This window comes from Monodelphis domestica, chromosome 7 (genome assembly GCF_027887165.1).
Source record: "Monodelphis domestica isolate mMonDom1 chromosome 7, mMonDom1.pri, whole genome shotgun sequence".
Lineage (NCBI taxonomy): Eukaryota > Metazoa > Chordata > Mammalia > Didelphimorphia > Didelphidae > Monodelphis > Monodelphis domestica.
The window spans coordinates 158084867-158108503 of NC_077233.1; the positions used below are offsets into that span (position 1 = coordinate 158084867).

The 23637-nt window shown below is 36.9% G+C and overlaps 1 protein-coding gene across 14 annotated transcripts in view; it reads right to left on the reverse strand.

Moving 5' to 3' along the window:
• Positions 1 to 23637, reverse strand: part of PRUNE2 (prune homolog 2 with BCH domain) — a 329922-nt gene that overhangs the window by 236990 nt on the left and 69295 nt on the right. For all 14 annotated transcript variants that reach the window (XM_056805927.1, XM_056805925.1, XM_056805924.1 and 11 more), the window contains exons 2-4: positions 15906 to 16010; positions 15092 to 15294; positions 8238 to 8401 (exon numbers count right to left, since the gene is read on the reverse strand). In XM_056805927.1, coding sequence (XP_056661905.1) covers positions 8238 to 8401; positions 15092 to 15294; positions 15906 to 16010 — 472 coding nt within the window. The remainder of the gene's footprint in view (positions 1 to 8237; positions 8402 to 15091; positions 15295 to 15905; positions 16011 to 23637) is intronic.

Genomic DNA, 23637 nt, shown 5'->3' on the forward strand with positions numbered 1-23637 from the left:
TGTTCAGTAACACAAAATGTCTAAAACTTGCTCCTCATTTGGAATTCCCTATTTTCTGTCAGTGGTACTGGCATTCATCCATTCTCCCAATATCAACGCCTTGATGTTCTCTTTGACTTTTCTCTCTCTCTCTCTCTCTCACCACTAATATCCAGGTCTGTTCATTCTACATCTCCAGCATCTCTAATCTCCATCTTTTCCTATTTACTCCCACTGTCAGCACTTTAATAGAGATCTTTATTACCACCCATCTGGACCATGGTATAGTAGAATGTCTAGGGGTAATGGAATTAGAGGGTCTGAATTTTAATCCCAACTCTGTGCTTACACCTTTGTGACCCTGGGCAAGTGACATTCTATGTGGACCTCATCAGCACTATATTAAGGGGAACTATCAATTTTGTTTTTAGACTAGTTGAACTACAAGGTTCATTATCATGTTACTGGCACAAGGAATAGCAGTAGGGATGGGATCTGTGCTTCCATTGATATAAGGAACTTCCAAGTGAGGAAACTCCCTCTATCATTGCAGGTAGGTAAGTTCTTTGCAACTCAAAGTCTTAGTTGCCCAAAGCACTGAGAAACTGTGCAATATGCACAGGTTAGCACAGTCAAGAACTTGTTAAATTGAGAATTTCCTGCATTCATTACCAGAATCTTCTCAGTGAGTGACACAGACAGCTGACAATGTTACCAGCTGTTGGTTGTTGTTACCAGCTGTCGATGACTAAAAGCCAAATTTTACAGCCTCAAGAGGTTGTGCGCTTCATTTTTATATTGTTGCTGAGTGTATTAAAGAAGTTTCCAAAGACCATGGAAGATAATGACCATTTCGCTATTTCACTGAAAACAAAATTTCTTCATCTTTATCCTTCAAAATGCACCACATTTTTAAATTCTCATGTTGAGGTGAAACCATATCCAAAGCCATAAATGTTAAGCTCCTCAAGGGCAAGGGTACAATCTTTTTTTTCCTCTTTGTATCTCCCTAAGCACCAAACGAGTGCTCTGCATATTGTATTTAATAAATGCTTGACAGATAAGCATTGTTTTGTGTTTCTAAAAAAAAGACGTTCACTTTACATTTGGATCAAAAGGTCAGAGGCTTAGACATGAAAAAAAAATATGGATGTCATTAAGTCCTACCATTTCATATTACAGATGAGAAAAACTAAGACCGAGGGAAGTTAGATCGTTGGTCCATAGTAACAAAGGTAATAATTGGTAGAACTAGGAATTAGAACCTAGGTTTTCTAATTCCAAAATGAGCCTCTTTTTTGAGGTGGTATGTACAAGTATTTTACTTTATGAAATAAATTTTTGACCTCCAAGTTTAGATTAAATGCAAAATTCAAAGAGTTTCTTTTCTTTGGGATTCCAGTTAAAATCAGTATCCAACAATTTCTCCAGGAGTCAATGTCATATAACTGGTGCTAGCATTCTACAATAGAGTTCAATAGGATTAACAGCACGAGAATTTTGGCTATGGGCTGTTCAGCTAAAGGTTGACTGAATTGAAGGTACCAAAGAATTTTTTCCTTAGTCCTAACCTATAGTTTCATTTACATAAGGCACTCCCAGTAAGCAAACTCCCTCTACCAATTCAGATCAGTGACTATTTTGTAATTTATACCCTCTTAAAGGGCCTTGAGGAAACTAAGTGGTAATGAATAGAGAATTAGGCCCAGAATCAGGAAAACCTAGTTCAAATCTTACGTCAAACACTTAATAGCTCAGTGACCTTGGGCAAGTCTCTTAACCTTGTTTGTCTTAGTTTCCTCATCTGTAAAATGAGCCAGAGAAGGAATGGCAAACCGCCTCAGCATCTTTCCCAAGAAAACCCCAAATGGGGTCACAAAGAGTCTGTCACAACTAAAAAGACTGAAAAACAAGAATAGATACATAAGGCATCTTGCCCAGAGTCGTACAGTTTGTATGAATTAGTGGTAGTGGTAGTTTACTCTGATGTTCTCATTTCTGAGGCTGCTTTCTGTCTTCCACATCAAGTTACTTCTGAGAAAAGAAATGACTTTCTGAGATCAATTTTAGAAAAATAATACGTTAAGTCATAATCCAGAGTTGTTTCCTAGTGGAGGGTTTTAAGCTTCTACCATCCAGGTAGTCAATATCCTTCTAGGGTTAGGGGGTTTTTTTTGACTAAGGAAGAAAAACAAAACTACGGTATACTTTATCTAGACTTTCCTTTCATACCACTTTCTTTCAATGTGTGCCAAGAGCCCATTTAGCATAGACTTAGGTAAGCAACAAAATTAGTAAATCTAGCAGCCAAAGATACCTCTCAGCTTCAACAATCTGCTTTGGGACAGCAAGCAGACAACTCCCAGGGGATTCCTGATATTCTAAGATGCTTAAGTTAATCCATAACTATTTACCTTCCACTTGTCATTTGCAGGTTGTAGATAATAATTTTAATAATAGAGAGTCTAATAACATAGCCTGCCATGTTTTCCAAATTGGCCCTTCCATTCCTTGTTTAGAAGAATGGAAATATGAAACAGCACTCTTACCAAAAGCAAAAGCAGCACATTAATATTAAACATGATCTAATGAAGACAGAAATTGTTTGGGGAAAATGTCAAGCAGGGCAAAAGCATCTTCTTCATGATAAACAATATGGCAGGGTGAAAAAGGTGTTCAGAAACCTCTTTCTAGTTTACCTCAGATTGGGCTTTCATATTAAAGTATGGAGGAGGGAAGTGTGGATTAGTGGAGAAGAGAGGAAAAAAGAGGTAAGTATTCAGGGGAGAGAAGAAGGAAAGAAAAATAGCACAAGAAAGAAAATTTAGCTCAATCCAGGATTCAAAAGAGTTTTAAAAAGGCATTCTCCCCTCCTCCAGCTTATTCAAGTTCTTAATCATAAAAAACTAAAATATCTAACTCTTTTGGAAAAGAGGATCCAGGGAGAAAGAGGAAGAATAAAAATTTAACCCAGTTCAGTCTTACAGAGCATAAAAAGAGATTCCCTTACTCAAGGCCTTAATTACCTTGAAAAACTGAAATGCTTAACTCTCAGAAAAACTAACTTTAGAGGAAGTAAGTGGAAGAGAATAGGGAAGGAAATAAAAGGGGAGAGAAAGAAAAGGGAGAGAGAAAAAATGGGAGAGAAGGAAGGGAAGAGAGTGAGAGAATGAAATCTAGGCCACTTCAATCTTTCAGAGCAAAAGAAAAAAGAAAGAAACCCCTTACTCAAAGCCTTCATACTCAGCAAAAACTAGAATACATAGTTTTAGAAAAGCCTTGGCTTTCTAATCTAGAAAAGAAAACAAACAAAACCAAACCAAAACCATTAATTTCTCTAAAGCTGGCAAGGCTGTTTGGTTTTCTGATCAATAGAAAATTATCCCCTCCCCTCATTCACACTCAGAGAGAGAAAGAGAGAGAGAGAGAGAGAGAGAGAGAGAGAGAGAGAGAGAGAGAGAGAGAGAGAGAGAGAGAGAGAGAGAGAGAGAGAGAGAGAGCTAACTTCTGAAAACACAATTCACTTAGACTTTGTGTTCATTTTGGAGCAGGAGTGATTCACTCTTCTGGCAAGACAGATGAAGAAAACTGGCACTAATCCTCCCTGAATTGAGCTCCTTAAAAGGATGTTTTTGATGCTGCTAATTCAAGCTAGTAAAACACTAAAAATCACTTCTCTTTGTTAAATGTCATGACTCTAACAGAAGAAGGAACTAGACAAATATATTAGGTTTAATAGAGGTTTTTAAATACTAATGATGTAAATGTATTATCACTCAATGCCCCCTTTCTACAGAGTATCATCACCTTTACACAAAACTATGAGAGGGATAGTTTGTGGGAATGTCTTGACCTAAGGTACTTCATAATCAGTATCCTGAACCTTACCAGTGCCATTTGGTTCCCACCCAAAATAAATAAATAAACAAACAAGTAAACAAATAAATAAATGAAGGTGTTTGTAATGATTCAGCAATAAAACAGATTTTACATTTGGCAACAATACTCTTATAAATACAACTTGGGAAATAAAATAATACAAGCTCAGGATTTGGGCAATTTTTTGAAATGTTTGCTTTTGGCACAAATCCAAGATAAAATCAGGCATTAGCCCTAGGCCAATAGAATCATGTATCCTCCTCCATCCCTCCCTCCCTTCCTTTCTTCCTTCTTTCCTTCCTCCCTCCCTCCCTTCTTTCTTTCCTTCTTCCCTCTCTTCCCCTTTCTTCTCTTCCTTCTTTCCTTTCCTTTCTTCCTTTTTTCTTTCCTTCTTCCTTCTTTTCTTTCTTTTCTCTTCTTTCCTCCCTTCCTCCTTCCCTTCCTTCCTTCTCTCCTCATTTTTCTTCTACTAATAACAGTGTCACTTTTCAGAGCAGGTTGGACTGAATGTAGGATCATGTCACTTGTTTGAAGAAGATAAAAGCATCATAAAGGAAGTGTTTGTTTTTTTAATAACTTACATAAGAAGCCATAAAATTAATATCTGGGCTGAATTAATTTTAACATGCAGCCCATATGCTTCTTAATAGGAATAGTTAACAAGAATAGCTAATGTTTATACAGACCTTTAAAGTTTTCAAGATGCTAAAATATCTCCTTTCATCCCCACAATTCTATAAGGTAGGTACAATTACGATCCTTACAAACTGAGTTTGAGAGACTGTGAGTGACTGACTACTTCAAGGTTGCACAACTACTGACAGTCTGAGGCAGACTTCTATGCCAACATCTGTTGTTCCAGCTATTCCAGCTACTATTAATTCAATTCAATCTCACAAACATTTATTAAGTGCCTTCTATGTGCCAGTCACAATCCTGAGCTCCAGCAAGATAAAAAAAATTGAAATGGATACATCAGTTATGTGATATATTGGATAGAGGGATGAGGCTGGAGTCAGGAGAGATTTTTGTCCAAATCCTATCCCAGAAGCTTAATAACAGCTATGTCACCTAGTCAAATGACTTCACCTCTGCCTCAATTTCCTCAATTGTGAAATGGGGATAATAACAGCATCTACCTCTCAGGATTGTTGTAAGGATCAAGTGAGACCTATTTGTAAAAGCGCTTAGCGCAATGCCTGACATATAGTAGGTGTTTTATTTGTTTGATTCTTTCCAATTCCAGCAATTAATTCCTTCTGGAACAGTAGAAAACAACCAGTTTTAGAACCAAGTTTTACACAGTGATGCTGAACAACTAGGAGGAACCTAGAAAACTAGAAAACCTAGAAAAACTACTATCCACACCCAGAGGAAACACTGTGGGAGCAAAAACACCGAAGAAAAACACTGCTTGAATACGTGGGTCGAGGGGATATGACTGGGGATGTAGACTCTAAATGAACATCCTACTGCAAACATCAACATGGAAATAGGTTCTGATCAAGGACACAAGAAATACCCAATGAAATTGCGTGTTGGCTGCGGGAAGAGGGGGGGGGGTAATAATGTGATTATTGTAACCAAGGAATAATGTTCTAAATTGACTAAATAAACTTATTCAAATGAAAAAAGAACCAAGTTTTACTGGTCTTTTAAATTCCTGTAAGCATAGTTCAAATTCTAGAGTTTAAAGGGGCCTCAGCAGCTTTTAGTTCAACCCTAAGAAGAAATTCCCTGTAAAACACCTGACAAGTGATCATCATCCAGTTGCTACAACTTGGTGATAAGGTTAGGTGCAAATGAGGTAGCATTTCCCTCCCACTTAATAGCTTGTGTATTTTTGTGTGAAACAAACCCAAGTTATGGCCAGCATAATACATGAGGACGCTACAGTGTATAAGCACTAGGCTTAGAGTCAGGAAGACTGAGTTCAAAAATCCACTCTCAGAAACATATTAGCTGAGTGACCCTGGCCATGTCTCTTCACTCTGTCTGCCTCAGTTTCTCTATCTCTGAAATAAGGCAAACAATAGTACCTATTTCCCAGGGTTGTTGTGAAGATGGAATGAGGTTACCTATGCAGAGCAGTTGACAAAATTTAAAGTCGCATATAAATGGTAAAGAACATCATGTAAAATGATTTATAACATTTTCCCAGGACCAGATTTTTTGTTCCATCAAACTATTAGCCCTTTGCCTGAAACTCTCAATGCCTTCTTCCCTGGTTCTGTCACAAAGATTAATGATTATCCTTCCTTGGCTTAGTTAAGGACAAAGTCTTCCCATCCAGCACTTCTAAAGAGATCTTCAGCCAGCGAAATGTTTAATGGCAGGTTTACCAGGGCCATTAGTTCTAAAACATTTAAAGGGGCACGACACTGTTAGCTACTTTTTCCTACTACAAGCTTAGTAGCGGTGGATGGAGGAAGACTAGAAGGAGACTTGTACAACATTTTAATAAAAGAACTGAAGGATGCAATCATCCTGTGACTTCCTTTCTTATGTCTTCTCCTGCATTCATCTGCGGCAATTTCATTTGCCTCTTTTAATTACTGCTGAAAAAATATATAGCACTACAATTTTAAGCTGTACAGTTTTCAAAAGGTATTACAAGGTGACAAAGAAGCTAAACAGTCATTTCTTTTTATATCCTCTCTGCAGGGCAAAATAGAGCTAGCAACTTCAATTAGGATTCATACATTCCTATGATGAAGTAGCAAGCAATCCGGAAAGCATGAGAAAATGGGGAAGTTCTTGAAAAGTAGAGTATTTATGGTGCCAGGCTGATGTCACTGCTGCTTAAAGCTATCATTAGCTATGTGATCCTCATGAAGTTAGTACTACATGGCACTTTATAGCTTACAAAAAGCACATTCCTGACAACAATTCTAATAGTGGAGACAGTCAGACATTGGCTCTAGACTCAAAGGATCTTGATTCAAATCTTGATTCCAAGTGATATTGGGCAAGTTGACATTGGACATATTCACCTAGATTCTCTTGGCCTCAGTTTCCTCGATTGTGAAAGGAATAGACTTGCACTAAATAACTTCTGTCAACTTCAGGTCTGGTGATCCTAAAGTAGCTAGTACAAATAATAATTTTCCAGAAGCAGAAACTGAGACTTGGAGAGGTTATATGGCTTTCCTATAGCCATATGGTTAATAAGTTCCACGTCTTAAAACTGGGATTAAAACTGAGCTATTGATCCCAAATTGAGTGGACTTTTCCTATACCATACTGTCTTTGAGATAAGATATCTATAAACATGGAAATAGTATATGAAGAACAAGTCCAAGACAAATGGAGGTCCTACAATGGCCACCTTGAACTTTGGTGAGCTTTCATCTCATCTTGCCCACTCTCGGATCCTCCAAATGACTTCCAAACTTGTCCATGTGCTTGTGTTCTAGTCTCCAGTTCTATCCAGAACTGAAGATTCCCCCACCCACCCAGGACAATAAGAATTTTACTTCTCCCCTTCAAACCAATTTCTGAAAACAATAACCAAGTTAACACTTTCATCCCTGGTAAGAACATATCAACCAATCTAGCTAAAACTGCAATCTTCATTCACTCTGACTTCCCTGTCCAAAACACATCTTCCTAGCCCCCCCTACCCTACATATCAGGGATTCTGACCGGGGTCTGTGAAATCTTTTTAAAATTGATACCTTTAATTAAATAGAATTGGTTTCATCTGTAATCCTATGCATCCTGTTTTGTTCATTTAAAATCCTTGTTCTGAGAAGGGGTCCATAGATTTTCTAACATGGTCAAAGGGGTTGAGGACACAAAAGAGCTGCATTGAGGTCACTTACTAGAAAATAAAATCTTTCAAGGCAAGACTGTCTTATTTGCCTCTCTAGCACTTAGTGCAATGCCTGGCACATAGTTAAACTTAACAAGTGATTTTTCATTTATTCCTTCATACCAAAAGGACAAGAAAAGTGACACATTTAATTATCTGAACAGTATTACAGAAGTATATACATGTAACCATGGACACTCAAAGCATATTTTTCCAATGCTTCCAATGTTTCCTCATGCCCCTACCACAAATGCCCTGGACAGTTGAAAACAGCCAGAAGAGAGAGCAATCCCAGCTCCCCAACTGTTGTGCAGTAACATCATTTAATATTCTTGTCTAGCAAAACGGCAAAGATCCCTGATGCCTATTTTTAAATGCACATTTTTAATATTCAATATAATGTTACTCTTTAACAAACTCTTTACTCCCTGCTTCTTTTATGAAGCTTCCCGTGGTCTTTAAAGGGATTGTTAACCAAAGAATGGATCGCACTCTTTCTGCATGAGCAGATTGAGAAACACTCCATTAAGCCTTTCAGTATTTAATAGAAAGTGTAATCTCTCACCTCTGAGGAGATGAGCCAGTTGTTCAGTGACTAACTCAGGGGCCTCCCGAAGAATCTCTTTTGCCACAAGGGAGGAAGAAGACTCCTGGAACTCCAAGCTGGTATCACATCCTTCAGATGGATTAATGACTTTGACAACAGCAGATTCTAAAGTTCTGTCCTCACTGCCACACAAATGAGAAAGAAGCAAAGAAGAGATGAATGCAAACATTTGCTTTAACTTGCAATTACTATATCTTTATTGTGTATAAGCAGTCACCTACAAGACAATTTTCTATCAACATTCAAAAGAGAAATGCGTTTCTTCTCACACCGTCAAAAAAGGGATGTGACATCACACTCATCTCTCTGCTTCATTTCAGCTAAATCTGCCTCGAATTTTTCAGGAGGATGTTCATATTAGCAATCTGACCTCTACAGGCAAAATAACTGACTGTGCAAGTGACCACCTCTGAGCATTCTAACTATGAGCTCATTTTCTGTAAGTTACTGACTCATACAAACAAAATTCTCTGGCTTGTCCGATTTGTTGTCATCAAATTGTTTAACAGAAGTGGCATTAGGGGGAAAAAAACCAAAGAATTCATTTGCTTCCCCTGTTGTTCTTTATAATTGAGCTTGAGAGAAAGGCCTTTTTTAAAGGAATAGTGAATCCCTAAAGGCTTATAATAATGACCATGAAGAAATTTAAGAAGTTTGCTTTTTATGCTAATGTCTTTAAATAGTCTTAAGTCATGTTTTGTAAACATCTACAAATATAAGGTCATAAAATCATAGACAGAGAGATAGAAAGGTCTTCAGAGGTCATCTGGTCCAAACCATTCATTTTACAGATGAAGAAACTGAGACTCATAGATGATATGACAACCAAGGTCAGAGATGTTAGCAAAATTCTTTATTTATCTTAAATTAAAATGACATACCAAGATTTTTAATTGATTTTTATGGTTCAGAACTTGTTCCTTTGACTTCTTAGATTAAGAAAAATTACTTCGATTTACATCAGCAGTCAGTAGAAACAAGTAGATGGAGCTCATTGAGGATTGCATTGTTTTTGCCCTTTTTGCACATAGTAGGTGTTTAATAAATACCAGTTACCTCACTGATTCCAACAATCAATTACTAACAACTTGATTTCTTTTTTTAAGTGTTTTCAGAAAAGTTTTTGTGTGAAGATGCATGGTTTGTCACAGAATTATCCTCTAAAAAAAGACAAGTTGAAACAAGTAGCTTCAATTCATGAATACATTCCTTTTTTTTTCTGGGGTAGGCAAGAGTTCTAGACTAGGAATCATGAGAACTGTATCCTAGTTCTGGCTCTACCAGTTGTGGAAGAGCTCTAAACATCTATGATTTTAGAAGAGGTTTTTTTTTTTGTCTAAAAAAATATGCTACCAGAGAATCTAGGTAAAATTTTGTTATATTTTACATGATGACAAATGCTAAACTGGAGGATGTTGTTCTAAGATTTCTCCATTCCAAATTAATTTAATAATAATAATGATAGCTGGCATATATATGTATATAGAGAGAGAGACAGAGAGAGAGACAGAGAGAGAGAGAGAGAGAGAGAGCTCTTTAGGTTCACAAAGCACTTTATGTATGTTATCTTTTTTGGTTCATATAACTCTCTTATGAAGGAGGTGCTATTATTTTCCCAATATTACAGATGAGGAGGCTGAGAGAACCTAAATAACTTGACCAGGGTCACATACCACAGAAGTGTCTCAGGCAGGATATGAACCTGAATCCTCCCAATATCAACTTGCACACTCAGTCCTCACTGCCTCAATTTCATAGTATTCTTCACTACTCTAAAATTTCTTGATGATAAATTCATAGCTAGAAAGAATCTTAGAGGACATATGAGTTCAACCTCTGTGTTTTATAGATAATAAAACCAAGGCCAAGAGATGCTAAGTGACATCCAATATCACAAAGGTTAAAATTTGAACCCATGCTCTCTGACTCCAAATCTCCAGTCCTCTTTTCACTATATGATGCTGTTTGACTACTAAATAGTGAGCTAACTGAAAAAATAAATATGGGCTCATTGCAATGATGAACCAGACTATTTGTGCTTTCATATACAAACATGCAAAGAATTGGTCCATGAAAAATGTGTTGCTTGGATTCACTTTTATTTTACTTTATTTTTTATTTACTTTGACTAATATTTATCAAAAGTCAACAAAATTTGCCAGAGACACAATCAAACACTTTATTTAATTTATAACAGCTCTCATCACTAGAGCCTGTTAGCACATCAAAATGGTGTTTACTGAACTAACAAAGTGCTCATTTTCTCTTTTACCCCTATAGTTAATTGAATTTTTTTCAATTTCCTTTTAATGTGCTAATAGCCCCTAATGAGGGTCATTAAATAAACTAACTAAAAGGTTGAGGACCAAAATCTTGACAGAGGCTTAGTATGTCAATTGGCTGATATTGCTAGTGATTAGCCTGACATAAAAACAAATAACCTACCAGCATTTATTAGGCACCTATTTACTACCAGCATTTACTAGGTACCCTGTTTAGTACTCAAGACACAAAGACAAAAGTGAAATTGTCTCACTCTCAAGCATTGCATTGAAGAAGACAACATGTATGCATCTAAGTACTTTCAAAATGTATGGAAAGCAACTACAAAGTAATTTGGGGGGCAGCACTGACATCTGGGGAATCTGAAAAGGCATTAGGTATGTCAGTGGTTGCCTTTGAACTATATTTTAAATGAAGCTAGAGATTATAATAGAAGATGAGAAAGGAGTATATGCTTTGTTGTATGATTTAGGTTGATAAAGTTCTTTTAAAGAATACTGTTTGGATAAAGCATATAATAGAATCTTAGGACAGAAGGCAGTACTGTGTAGGACATGGGGTATTAGACTTGGAATCAGGAAGACCTGAGTTCAAATTCCAACTCAGCTGCTTACTAGCTATGTGTTCCTGGACAAGTCACATAATCTCTCTATGCTTCATTTTTTTAAATTCAGTTTTATTTTATTTTTATGTCTGAATATTCTTCCTCACTTCTACCTCACCCATCTATTGAGAAGGCAAAAAAACCATAACCTATTACAAATAGGTATAGTCAAGCAAAATAAATTCCCATATTAGCTGTCAAAAAAATAACTACAACAAAAACTATGCTTCAGACTGCATTTTGAGTGCATCACTTCTAAACATAGAGGTGGAAGGCATTTTTCATCATGAGCCCTTTGGAATTGTGGTTGGTTCCATTGTGGTGGTCCAATTTCTTTCAAAATTATTTGTCTTACATTATTGTTGTTACTATACAAATTGTTCTCCTGGTTCTGATGGCTTCAGATTGCATCAATTCATGCAAGTTTTCTCAGGGTTTTTTTCCCCTAAAACCAGCGCTTTCATCATTTCTTATATCTGTGCCTTATTTGTAATATAGGAGGGTTAGGCTCAGTGGTATGTCCAATTCTAAATCTTAATTTTATTGACTTTTGATTTTGAGATCACTAAGTTTTTTCATAAATAGGGCTCCAAAGTCTACCTTTTATAATTGAAAAAAACCTTTATTAAATCACTTAAAGGCACTCAGAATCATAACTAGCACAAAATGAACAGAGTTCCTGAAGAAGGGAGGAAGAGAGATACTTCCCTTTAAAAGAACCCATTCCTCCCCACCCCAATTTCCCAAGTTTCTATGGTACCCTTTTTCCATGATTATCCCTGTCCCTAAACCTTGAGGAGTCAAGATCTGCTCCCTACATGGAGCAACTGCATCCATAATGGTACTGTCCTTTGTAAAAAAAAAAAAAGTTATAACTATTTATGGCTCTGGGGGTACTTGTAAAGAACTAGTATTTGCCATAGGGAAATATGTCCTCAGTATAACTTCTTAATAACAAATCCCATTTGGTAGGTACAGTGAAAATAAATATTCATCAATAACCATGAGTGTGCAATCCCCTTCAAGAATGCCTTTGATTTTCCATTTACCTACAAAGATGTTCACATTAAGATTTTAGTAGCATATGAACATGCTATATTTTCCATTAGACCTTTCATGAATCCCATTTCCCAATCATATCTCCTGCCTTCAACGTTCTGTAGGATTTTCTTTACATCTTTCTTCTTACATTTGCCACATTCTATACTCTATAGCAACTTTGAGGTTGTTGTAACTATTTAAGCATATGTCTAATCTGTTCTTCTGAAGTGTAAAGCCCTTGAGGGTAAAGAGTGTGTTTCATTCATTTTTATATCTCCCAGAATATCTCACAGCAGTTATTTAGACATTAAATACATGTTGGTTAAAAGATGATGATTGGGTCAGAAAAAGATGGCCTCCACGGTCCTTCCAAAATGACCATTCTATGATTTTTAGACATCATTTTGATTATTACATTCCATTTCCCGTAAAGGTATAGATTACTTTACATTTCCCAATAAAGATTTTAATGGTTTATTGGCTACTTTTACAAAGTAAAGTAATATAACTGTAAAATTTTTGAGATAAAAACGTCAGGTTGTAAGTTCCCCAAATACACACCATTTTGAAGATGTATAAACAGAAATCCAAAGGGATAAAATCAATCAGTAACCTTTTTCTTTAGTACCTACAATGGGCCAAACATTTTACTAAGTACTGAAGACAGATACATAAAGAACAAGAAAACTTCTCTACTTACAAGAAACTTACATTATGTAAAGAAGACAAAATGTACATATAGAATGTTTAAAAAACAAACATGTAAAGCATAAATTTAAAAAAATAAAAGTTAGGAAGGAAGGGCACTAGCAGTTTGGAGGGTAAGATCAGATCAGGCATGTCACAAAGCTGGATTTCCAGGCCAATGTGACACTATACCAAGTTTTGTTTTGGTTTTTTTTCAGACTAATCTAAGAACATCCTATTCAAAAATGCCATTTCTAAAAAATAATAATAATTTAGGTTCAACATTTTTTTTCAAAACCCTTACCTTCATCTTAGAATCAATACTATATATTGGCTCCAATGCAAAAGAGTGTTAGGGACTGGGCAATGGGGATTAATGCCCAAAGTCATGCAGCTAGGAAATCTCTGAAGTCAAATTTGAACCCAAGGCCACCAGTCTCTAGGTCTCTAGTATTGGCTCTCACTCCATTGAGCCACCTAGCTGCCACCTCAACATCTCTTAATATTTGGCCACAAGAGAAGAAAATACATCTTCCTTCCCATATGACTCCTGTATACCTATACAGCTATCTGGCATAACCACCGATCTCAGATCCCAAAGGAATTTCAGAGCCCACCTGGTCTAACATATTCCTGAGCAAGAATCCTCTCTACAATATCACAACACACCATCATCCAGCCTTTGCTTGAATACTTCTAGTGAGGAGGAATCTCTTAAGACACAGAATTCCACTTCAGGTTAGATCTAGTTGTTAATACATTTTTCCTTATATCAAGCATAAATCTACCTCTCCAATTTCCACTAATTCTGTCATGTGGGGCCAAGCAGAACAAGTCCAATTTCTCATCCATTCTTGAAGACGGTCTCCCTTTCCCCTCCCCATCCCTAAAGTCATTTCCAGATTAAACATCACCATAGTCTTCCACTGCTCATTATATGCTATAACCTCAAGGTCCTTCACCATCCTGATTCTCTTCTGGATGTCCTCCAGCTCCATCTCTGTCCTTCCTAAAAATGTAGCACCCAGAACTGAATATGTTAATAATTCCAATGCGGTCTCAACAGGGCAAAGCACAGTGAGACAATCACTTCCTAAGTCCTAGACGCTATGTCTCTCTTTAATGCAGCCTAAGATTACATTAGCTTTTTTATTAACTGCCCTGGCTTCTTTCAAGTCCAAGCTAAAATCCCATCTTCTACAGGAAACCTTTCTCACTACCTTGGAGGCTACTGCCTTCCTTGATTGTTTCAAATTTATCCGCTATATAGATTTTTGTGTGTACAAAGCTGTTTGAATGTGGTCTACTCCATTGGATTTTGAGCTCTTTGAGAACAGCGAAAATATTTGCTCTTTCTTTGTGTCTCCAGCACTTAGCACAGTGTCTGGCACAAAGCAGGTGCTTAATAAATGTTCACTGATTGATTGAATACCACTGTTTTCAGGTCTTTTAAATCTTATATTTCTGAGTTTTAGAAATCCATATATATAACTTTATTTCCCTTAAATTTCATCTTAGCAGATTCACCCCAACATTCCAATCTATTCGATTCCTCTTGGCTTCTGATTTGGTTATCTCTTGTGTTTACAGTTACCCCCAGCTTTGTATCTTTGCAAATTAGACAAGCATGAAGGAACTAGTTATTTGTTTGTTTCTTTGTTTTTGACCTCTTTTTGTATACCCAGTGCCTAGCATAAGACCAAGTCAATGAATTGGCTTGACTTATGCTTTTATCCATTTCATTGACAAAGCTGTTAAATATTTTAATGAGAATAGACAAAATGTAGCAGATTTTTACAACTCTTAAATTAATTCTCTAAATTAGTTATGAAGAAAATTAGCAATTTTTAAAAAAAGATTCTGTTTCAAGAGCTGTTGTTTTGTTTTGTTTTGTTTTGTTTTAAAACCCTTACCTTCCATCTTGGGGTCAATACTGTTGTGTATTGGCTCCAAGGCAGAAGAGTGGTAAGGGCTAGGCAATGGGGGTCAAGTGACTTGCCCAGGGCCACACAGCTGGGAAGTGTCTGAGGCCAGATTTGAACCTAGGACCTCCCATCTCTAGGCCTGGCTCTCAATCCACTGAGCTACCCAGCTGCCCCCTCAAGAGCTGTTTTTAAGAAAAGACTTTAAAATAATTTTTAAAAATAATTTAATACAATTTCAATTAAAAGGAATTCAATCACAGAGGTTACCATACCTGGACAGGACATTGTTGTTAACAAGTGTTAGTGATAACTTTCCTTCCTCATTTAGATGATGTAGATTAATCTCATCTCGGAAGATATGGAATGATTCAGAGATATTTAGCTCTTCTAAAATAAACCTTGTCTCAGTAAAGTAGTTAAATTCTGTTCTTGGTATGTTTAGCACTGGCAGACACAGAACACCAGGAGGACTGACCTGTATAACAAACAAACAAAAATTGAGTTTTATCAGTCATAAGGTTATTAAGTCATTTTCAGTCTTCTCCAACTCTGTTAATCCATTTGATTTCCCAACTTTTCTTGAGAAAGATCCTGGAGTTGTTTGCCATTTTCTTCTCTGGCTCATTTTATAAAAGGAAACTGAGGCAAACAAAGTGAAGTGACTTGCCCAGGGTCATCCAGCAAGCTAGTAAGTTTCTGAGGTCAGATTTGAACTCAGGTAGAGAAGTCTTTCTGACTCCAGACCCAGCACTGTCTGCACTGGGATACCTCGTTGCCCTTTTTGTCCGTTGTAGAAAACTATGAAAAGGGTGAGGAACCCCCCACCCCACCCCAGCAGCTGAATTTTCAAAAGATATAGGCTGAGTGGTGAGTAAATGAAAGCACTCAACCTCACAGCACATTCCTGTTCTTTTGAATAAACTCTGACAAATGTATGCCTTGCTTCCTAGGGCAGCAAATCAGAATGTGTAGAATCAGTAGCTACTTTCTTCTAATAAGAAATGATGCTAATCACATATTGACTATAAACTAAAGCAAATATATGCCCTTGGGGTAATATTTGGAATCCCACCTTTTTCTTTTTACCTTATCTAGAAAGTAGGCATAGGTGAAGGCAGAAATAAGTGAATCCAGATCACATGACTTATGTCCAATAACCACATGGACTTTTTCCAAGCGTTTGCTCCGATTCTGAAACAAATGCAAATTAAAGACAGTCATTTTTAGTTGTCAACATAAAAGAAAAACACTTCAGCCTTTCCCCCAGTTCCCACTCCCCCGCCCCCCAAAAAACAAAAACCATTTTACAGAGTTCTGTTGACAGGCCTGCCAGAAGTTTTTGGAAACAAATTAATCTCTTGATCGTACAATGGAAAACGTGAAAAAGCCAACCCACTGGAAATATTAACACTGTCGAGAAAGCTGCAGTCCTTAAATTCTAACACGATGAGAACACCACACATCTCAAGTGAGGCTTACTAATATTTGCTGCCAGAAAAATGAATTTTGACCTAATTATTTTGCCAGAAAACATCACTGAAATGATGTCAGATTTGAACAACTTCTAGTGAACTTCTAGTGAAGTACTTTATTTTAAAAGCACATTCAAATGATATTGTGCATACTTTTGACTCTCCAGACATCTCCTTACCAGCCATGATGCATGAACCAGAAATCAAACCCTTGATTTAACCCCCCCCCATTCATTTATCCTCATAACTCCCACCCTAGGGTCCCACTGCCCTGTTCAGTGTAGCTTTAGTAGCTCATGAAGACTAGACTCAATCCTAGTCACATTTCACTTTACTCCTAGTAGTCTCCACCATGATTGTTGTGACCCAGTGTACGTGCCCTTCTTCTCCCACTCCATTTCCAGTTTTGGGAACCATAATCAAGTCAACTCAGCCATTGCTCCTGGAAAAAGGGTGATGATGTCCTCTCCTCTAAGGCTTCTCTCACCCTCCCTGAAGCCAAACCATCCATCCCACCTTATATGGACTGGATGTGTTGTCTTCCCCATTTGAATGTGGTTTTTTTGGTGAACAAACTGTCCTTGCTTTGGTATTTGTATTCTTAGCACTTAGTGCAAGGCTTGAGCACTGAATAAATTCTTTTTCATTCATTTACTCATTCCAGATGCTTCTCAAATGTAAATGCAGATACATATAATTAAAGGAAGCACATTGGATTTTTCTTCCTTGAAAACAAGAGGGATTTTGGTATTTCACATGAATTTTCTCTGGCTTATCCAGTACTTCTTCATGGTGCTCAGTAACTCTGGGTTCACCAGTTATACTTCTTTTCTGGTGATTTTGACACGACCTACCAAGCTGGAGAGGATCAGAGATACAGCACTGAACGAGGCCATAAAAGCTGTCTAGCTCAGCCCTTTATTTCATAGACAAGGACATGAGGGCCAAAAGAAACTGACTGATTTGCCAAGGTCATAGGGGTAGTAAATACCAGTTGAAAGTCAGGTCCTCTGACTCCATGCACATCCAGTTCTCTAATTCACCAGACTGCTTCTCTATAGACTCCAACCCTCTGGTCCACTTCCTCCATCTTTCTAATGACTGGAACCCTGTATCATGCCTCCTCAACCCCAAAGGGTCATGGTTCCTCATGCCATTTGGAGGAGCAGAAAATTACCAATTTGTCTATATTCATTCTTAACCTGGTTTCTGCTACTGACTTTCCAGACTTCAGCATCATCCCCCAGCTCAGATATCTTCCTTTCCTCCCCACCCTTTCAGCTCTCATTCACTTATTTTTCCAGGGATATCTTTACCTGCTTGGAGTAGATATTCCCCTAACTCACTGATAGTCTTGAGGCCTTTCAGCTCCCTTTTGTTTATTTTCTTCATTCGAAAGTAAGCTCTTAAAGGCAGACTATCTTTTTTGTTTACATATATATATATATATCCTCAGTGCCTAGAACAGTGCTAAACACTAGAAAGTGCTTAATAAATATTTGTTGCCTTGCCATTTAATAAGGCTACTGAGCCCCATAGTTGCACCCCAGAGTAGAAAGACAATAATAATATAAATGTCTAATATATGTCTGATGTCTAATGTCAAAAGACAATAATAATATAAATGTCTAAAATATAAATATATAAATAATATAAATGTCTAATATAAAAGAAAAGAACTTAAAAGCAGCTACCTCTAAATACATTGAGATATATATTTCTAACACATTACTAACAATAATAAAAATAATAGCTGACATGTATATCATAAGATCATAGATTTAGAGCCAGAAGGAATTTATGTAACCTAGTCTATTTTTTTCATTTTTTTCAGATCAGGAAATTGAAGCAGAGGGTGGTAAAAGCTGGTGCTTAGGTGATATAGGTAGTCAATGGCAAAGTCAGGATTTGAACCCATCTCCCCGATTCCAGATTCAGTGTTCTTTCCCTTATATTATACTGCTTTTGGCATCTAGGTGGTGCCATAGCTCATAGAGCACTGAGCCTGGAGTCAGGAAAATTTGAGTTCAAATACAGCCTCTGACATTCATTAGCTGTGTAGCCTAGGGAATGACATTTAACACTCTTTGCCTCGGTTTCCTCAACTATAAAATTGGGATAATAACAGTACCTACTTCTCAAGATTGTTGTGAAGAACAAATGAGATAACATTTGCAAAATGCTTAGTGCAGTTCTGACACACAGTAGGCACTTGATAAATTGGTTGATAAATTACAGGTTAGAGGCAAAGGTCACAGAAGTAATGTTTGCTCCAGAACCTGTGCCTGATTTTATTATTTGATCAAACTTAAAATTAGTATCTGGAGGAGTTACTTGAGCAGCTGAAAAATAGCCACAAATTCTATAAAGTGTATACAACCTCTATCCTAAAGTCCATTGGTATAGGACTCTCTCCTTATTTGTGGAGATGTAGACCCTGCCCTAACTGAGGGACAGGGAGGAGTTGATAAAAGAGAGAGAGCTCAAGCTTTTACCAGTCTCATTTGAGTTCCTTCTGGGGACTTATCAAGCTTTAAGTTGTCTTCTTTATTCTCTGAGCATCAAGTAGCTAGACACTTTTGGCTTCTAGCTTCAAGAAAGAAAATGGAAAAGACTAAACCTATCTCTTGTTGCTGAAGAAAAAGACTCTGGGAAAATAAGAAAGGAGTAGGCAGTGTCCACAATGTCCCTATTCTTAGCTGGCTACCTCAGAGACTTTAGGAAGTTTCCTGTTGGATGAGATCTAGGACCCTCTCTAGGCTAAGCAGAATTATCTAGCTCCCAATGGGATAGTTCCTTCACTTGGACTTATCTGATCTATATTCTCCTATGTATACCTTCTCTGATTTCTGTTTGGCTAACGTTTGGATAAATGGTGTTTTTTTTGTTGTTTTTGTTTTTGTTTTTGCTATTTGTGTTCCTTGTGGAACTGATATTAGTTGGGAATGGAGTCAAGCCTTGGATATAGAGCTTTAGTTCCCTCTTGCCCCCCAAATGGCAAAGCAATCAAGAGTTAAATGGACCTTGATCCTATCTCCTAGTCTACATCCTTAAGGAAACAGAGAGATATACTTTTTGCCCAGTATTCTTTTCTCTGAGGAAAGCAAAGTGGCCTCCAGCACTAATTTTCTGCTTCTTCTCCTGACAGGAATGAAAGACTCCTTTGTAGAGAGGAATGAGGAAAGTAGGCTAGAGTTATCTACAGTGCTTCCTTTGGAGCCACAAATGAGGATCCCATTCACCCATCACTTTAATTTCTTACAAAAGGTGACTTTAATCTCCTCTCTGTGGCAAACCTTGACTCAAATCCCAGAAACTGCCAAAACTGGTCTATTTAGTTGAGTCATCTTTAGTGGGTTCTGGCCTCTGGCTTTGAGGTTAGACTTTTTCAATGTTTTCTTCCAGGTAAACTACATAGTCAAATGTTCTGGAAGAACCTAATGGCATTTAGGTAAATGGAATTATATTCTGTTGAATCACAAGCAAATGCATTAGGAAATCATATTACCATTAGAATGGCTTTCTTCCAAGAAATATAAAGGTCTTAACAGACATTACCTCATTTCTCCTCCCAAAGCTCTATGAGATAGAAAGTAGTAGGACTAACGGGATTCGTTTTGTTATAAGGAATTTTCTTAATTTCACTCTGTCTCCTTAAGAGCAGAATTTTTATGTTAGAGGGAGTTATTTAATCTCACTCTATAACAGTGACAGTAACAGTAACAGATAGATTAGCCCTTCATCTCTTTAAGAGGTTGACTTAAAAGGAAAAAAAAACAGTTGAGAAAGGGCTCCATTTCTCTGACTTCCTAGGGAGCAGGAGTTCTGGGTCTTTCTCTTACAGTCAAGAAGATCTGACAGTTAACTGTTGAGAGATTGGATTTAGATATGGATTTGAGAAAGAGTCTGTCTCAGAGGATTTTTTCCCTTCCCAGTACTTTGAGGGAGAAAGGTCTGACTCTGAGGCTTTTTCTCCATAATACTTTGAGGGCAGCAGAGGTGTCTGTGTCATTGTGACAGGGAGTTTCATCAATCCAAAATCAGTTTGGATTTAGATACTGTTTAAGGAGGTTGGAGAAGATAAAGATTTGTTTTATTTGTTAGGAAGATAGATAGTGAATTCAATCATATTTAGAGAAAGTAGGTTTAGTTAGACCTGCTTTGTCAGGCAAGAAGATCTTTAGATTTAGGATTTCTTAAAGATTTTAGTATAAGGTTTACATTTATAGGCATAGTTATATGATATAAGAGATACACTCTCCTATTTCCTTCCTCCTATTTCTATCCTAACCTCTCCTGTGAATAAATAGGTGTCAGTGGTATACCAAACTCATCTCCACAACTTTCATCAAACTTCACCAGTAAGTTTTTAATACACAATTGTTTTCAGCATCCTGGACTTATTGCAGGGATGTCGTTGGTTTTGAATCTCTAGCACCTATGTTAACTAACTTCCTACTAATGAAATTTTCCCCAACTACAAAATTATTTTTATTAACAAATCCTTTTACTTTCTAAAATAAACCTTTTACAAATGGGTTTCCCTTCCTTGTATTTCATTCCTTCCCTTTTCTCTTCTCCTGACTCTTCTTTGTGTCCTTGAGTGTTGTCTTGCTGAGATAACTCTGAGGTCCATGTCATTAGTCTTTTGCAAGGTTCATAAACCATCTTAACTGTCTTTAATATTATTAATTAACAGTTTGGATTGGGAAACACGGCTCCATAATATACTGATCTCCAAATGAGGTTATGTTACCTCCAACATACCATAAAATGGGTAGGTATAGGTCATGAGGTAACAAATGGGAAATTTCTGCATATATGTAATCATAAATATATAAATATCTAATATAAATAAATATGTGTGTATATACATATATGTATACATATTTACATATATCTAAGACAGAGGAAACTTTTGAACTCATAGTATCAGAGATCCAGATTCAGAAAGAAAATCAGAATCATGCTCTCATTTTGTAGATGAAGAAACTGAGGTCATGGAATGTAAGTCCCATGTATCAGAGACAGAATTTGAATCCAAATCCTTTGATTCCAGAACCAGTGTTCTTTTCACTGTACCATGTCACTGGGATGATCAAGAAGTTGACTCATAATCAAGAATTCCTGGGCTTGGGTCCATGTTTAACCTTTCCCAACAAACATACCTAAAATAGTTCATCAAGGCATATGACTACATGAAAATGAGAAAAATTGATGGTTGCTTTTCTTGTACAGAGAAGGAATGAGATTAAACAAGAGCTGAGTGCACAAAACAGGAATGTCAAATCCCACTTCAATCCAGGACAATAGATTTTCTATAAATGAAAGGATATTTATTATTACTCCTTCAGCTGGCCCTGAAAAGGTATGAGAAGTAGTTTATCCCACAGATCAGGACTTCCCTAAGGTGGGTCACATTGTTTTTTACACCACCCATCTCACTTCTCATTTCTATCTTCTGATAAGCCTTCCTCCCAATATCCTGGCCTCCCTACTCTCACTTATCTACTCTGGGCTCTCTGTTTCACTGCCCCACCCAAGACCATATTCCCCAGGTGGTACACTTCATTCTAGCACTTTCCTTTCATTAATATTAACTTTCCCTGTGTCCTAACCTCAGATCCTTCCCCTTTGCTAGCAAATTGAATACACTATCCCAGGATCTTATATTAATGGATGATAAATAGTTTAATATGTTCCCTCTGGAAGGAAATAGATCTTTATTTTTAAAAGGGCTTTCTGGTGGTTATTCCAAAAGTTATCTTAATGGTGGAATTTTCATGTCCCTAGGAAATGCTGTGAGAGCTCCAGATTGTCCTTGACAAAGAAAATTGTCCATATACGTTGAATATTTACTCTACTTATCAGAGTTGAAGAGGCAAATAAAAATAGCTGGCAATTTAATGTTTGCTAAGTGAGTTGCAAATATTAGGTCGTTTATCCTCACAAAAATGATGGGTAGGGAGAATAACTAGACCTTGGAGATGGTAACCGGACCTTCTAGGACACACTCATTTTCCAAGGCCCCATATTTACTTGGACACTAGACACTAGCTAACTGGTTCTCAGGTGAAACACAAAGTACTAGCAGATATGTTCTCATACACTGGAGTGACCCATCCAATCAAAATTATCTTATTGTTTTGTGTACTGGAAATGACCTGTATATAAGGCTATAGACAGAACCTGGGATCCTATTGGCTAGTTGCCTTCCAATCTATTTACTGTCCTCGATCATTCCAGAATCAGCATCCATATTATAATATATATGACAGGCAGATCACTCCAGATAAGTAGGACTGTTTATAAATAAGATAGATGGATAAGAAACAGTAAAAAGGTCAGTCTGGCTAAACCATACAATACATGTAATAGAGTAATGTAACCTAGAAAGACTGATTGGGTCTAGGTTCAGATATACATCATAATATGCAAGGAATTGGAGGGGATGGTGAAGGAGAGGGGAGGAGGAAGGGGAGAGAGAGGGGGGAAGGAAAGGATATACAAAATATCAGTAACTGATATTTCTTTTTCCTTTATATAAATCATCTTATTCAAACACAAAATATTTTTTAATTTTATAATTTTCTGTATTCTAAAATGAGACAGCCTACTAAAGTTTATTTTTTTTATTTTTGTTTAAGTCCATTTGAATGCCAAAATATTCAATAATTTTTAATTTATAAAAGGCAACTTGTTGGGCAAGAACATTTTTAACACATATACACGCAGCAATAATAATCAATTAGAGTGCTTCCTGGGCACCTCCATGAGTCCAGAAACAAGCTTTAACCATTGTTTAATTCTATATTCCTAGGAACAAAGACCTGCCTATACCCAAGTACTTTTCCACATTTAAAGTCCCAAGTCATGTATTTAGATCAGTAATTTTAGTTATGGGAGTTGTGATATAATTTTAATGTATCCCCATCCTGTCTCCCATTAAGAGCTATTTGTTTCTGTAAATTCCTGTGCACTAAGAAAGGACTGTTCTTTGAGATCTTTGTGGCACTCACTTGCATAAATGGATATAAACACCCTGAAATATCCAACCCCCCTCAAAAAAAAAAAGAAACATATCTGGGAATCCAAAAATTTTACTATGTTCAATCTAAGGACAGAGGCTCAACAAAGAGTAACTCCCCCCCATTAAAGAAAATCTTTAGAATTCTTGAACCATCCAATATATTGAAGAAAGCAAAGAAGAAAGTGTCTTTTTGGCACAATGCCAAAAGAACTGTATTTAGAATCCAAGAACCTGGGTTCAAATCTCTGCCTTGATAATTACAACCCATATGATTTTGGTTAGCAATCACTTACCTCTCTGAGCTTTAGTTTCCTCA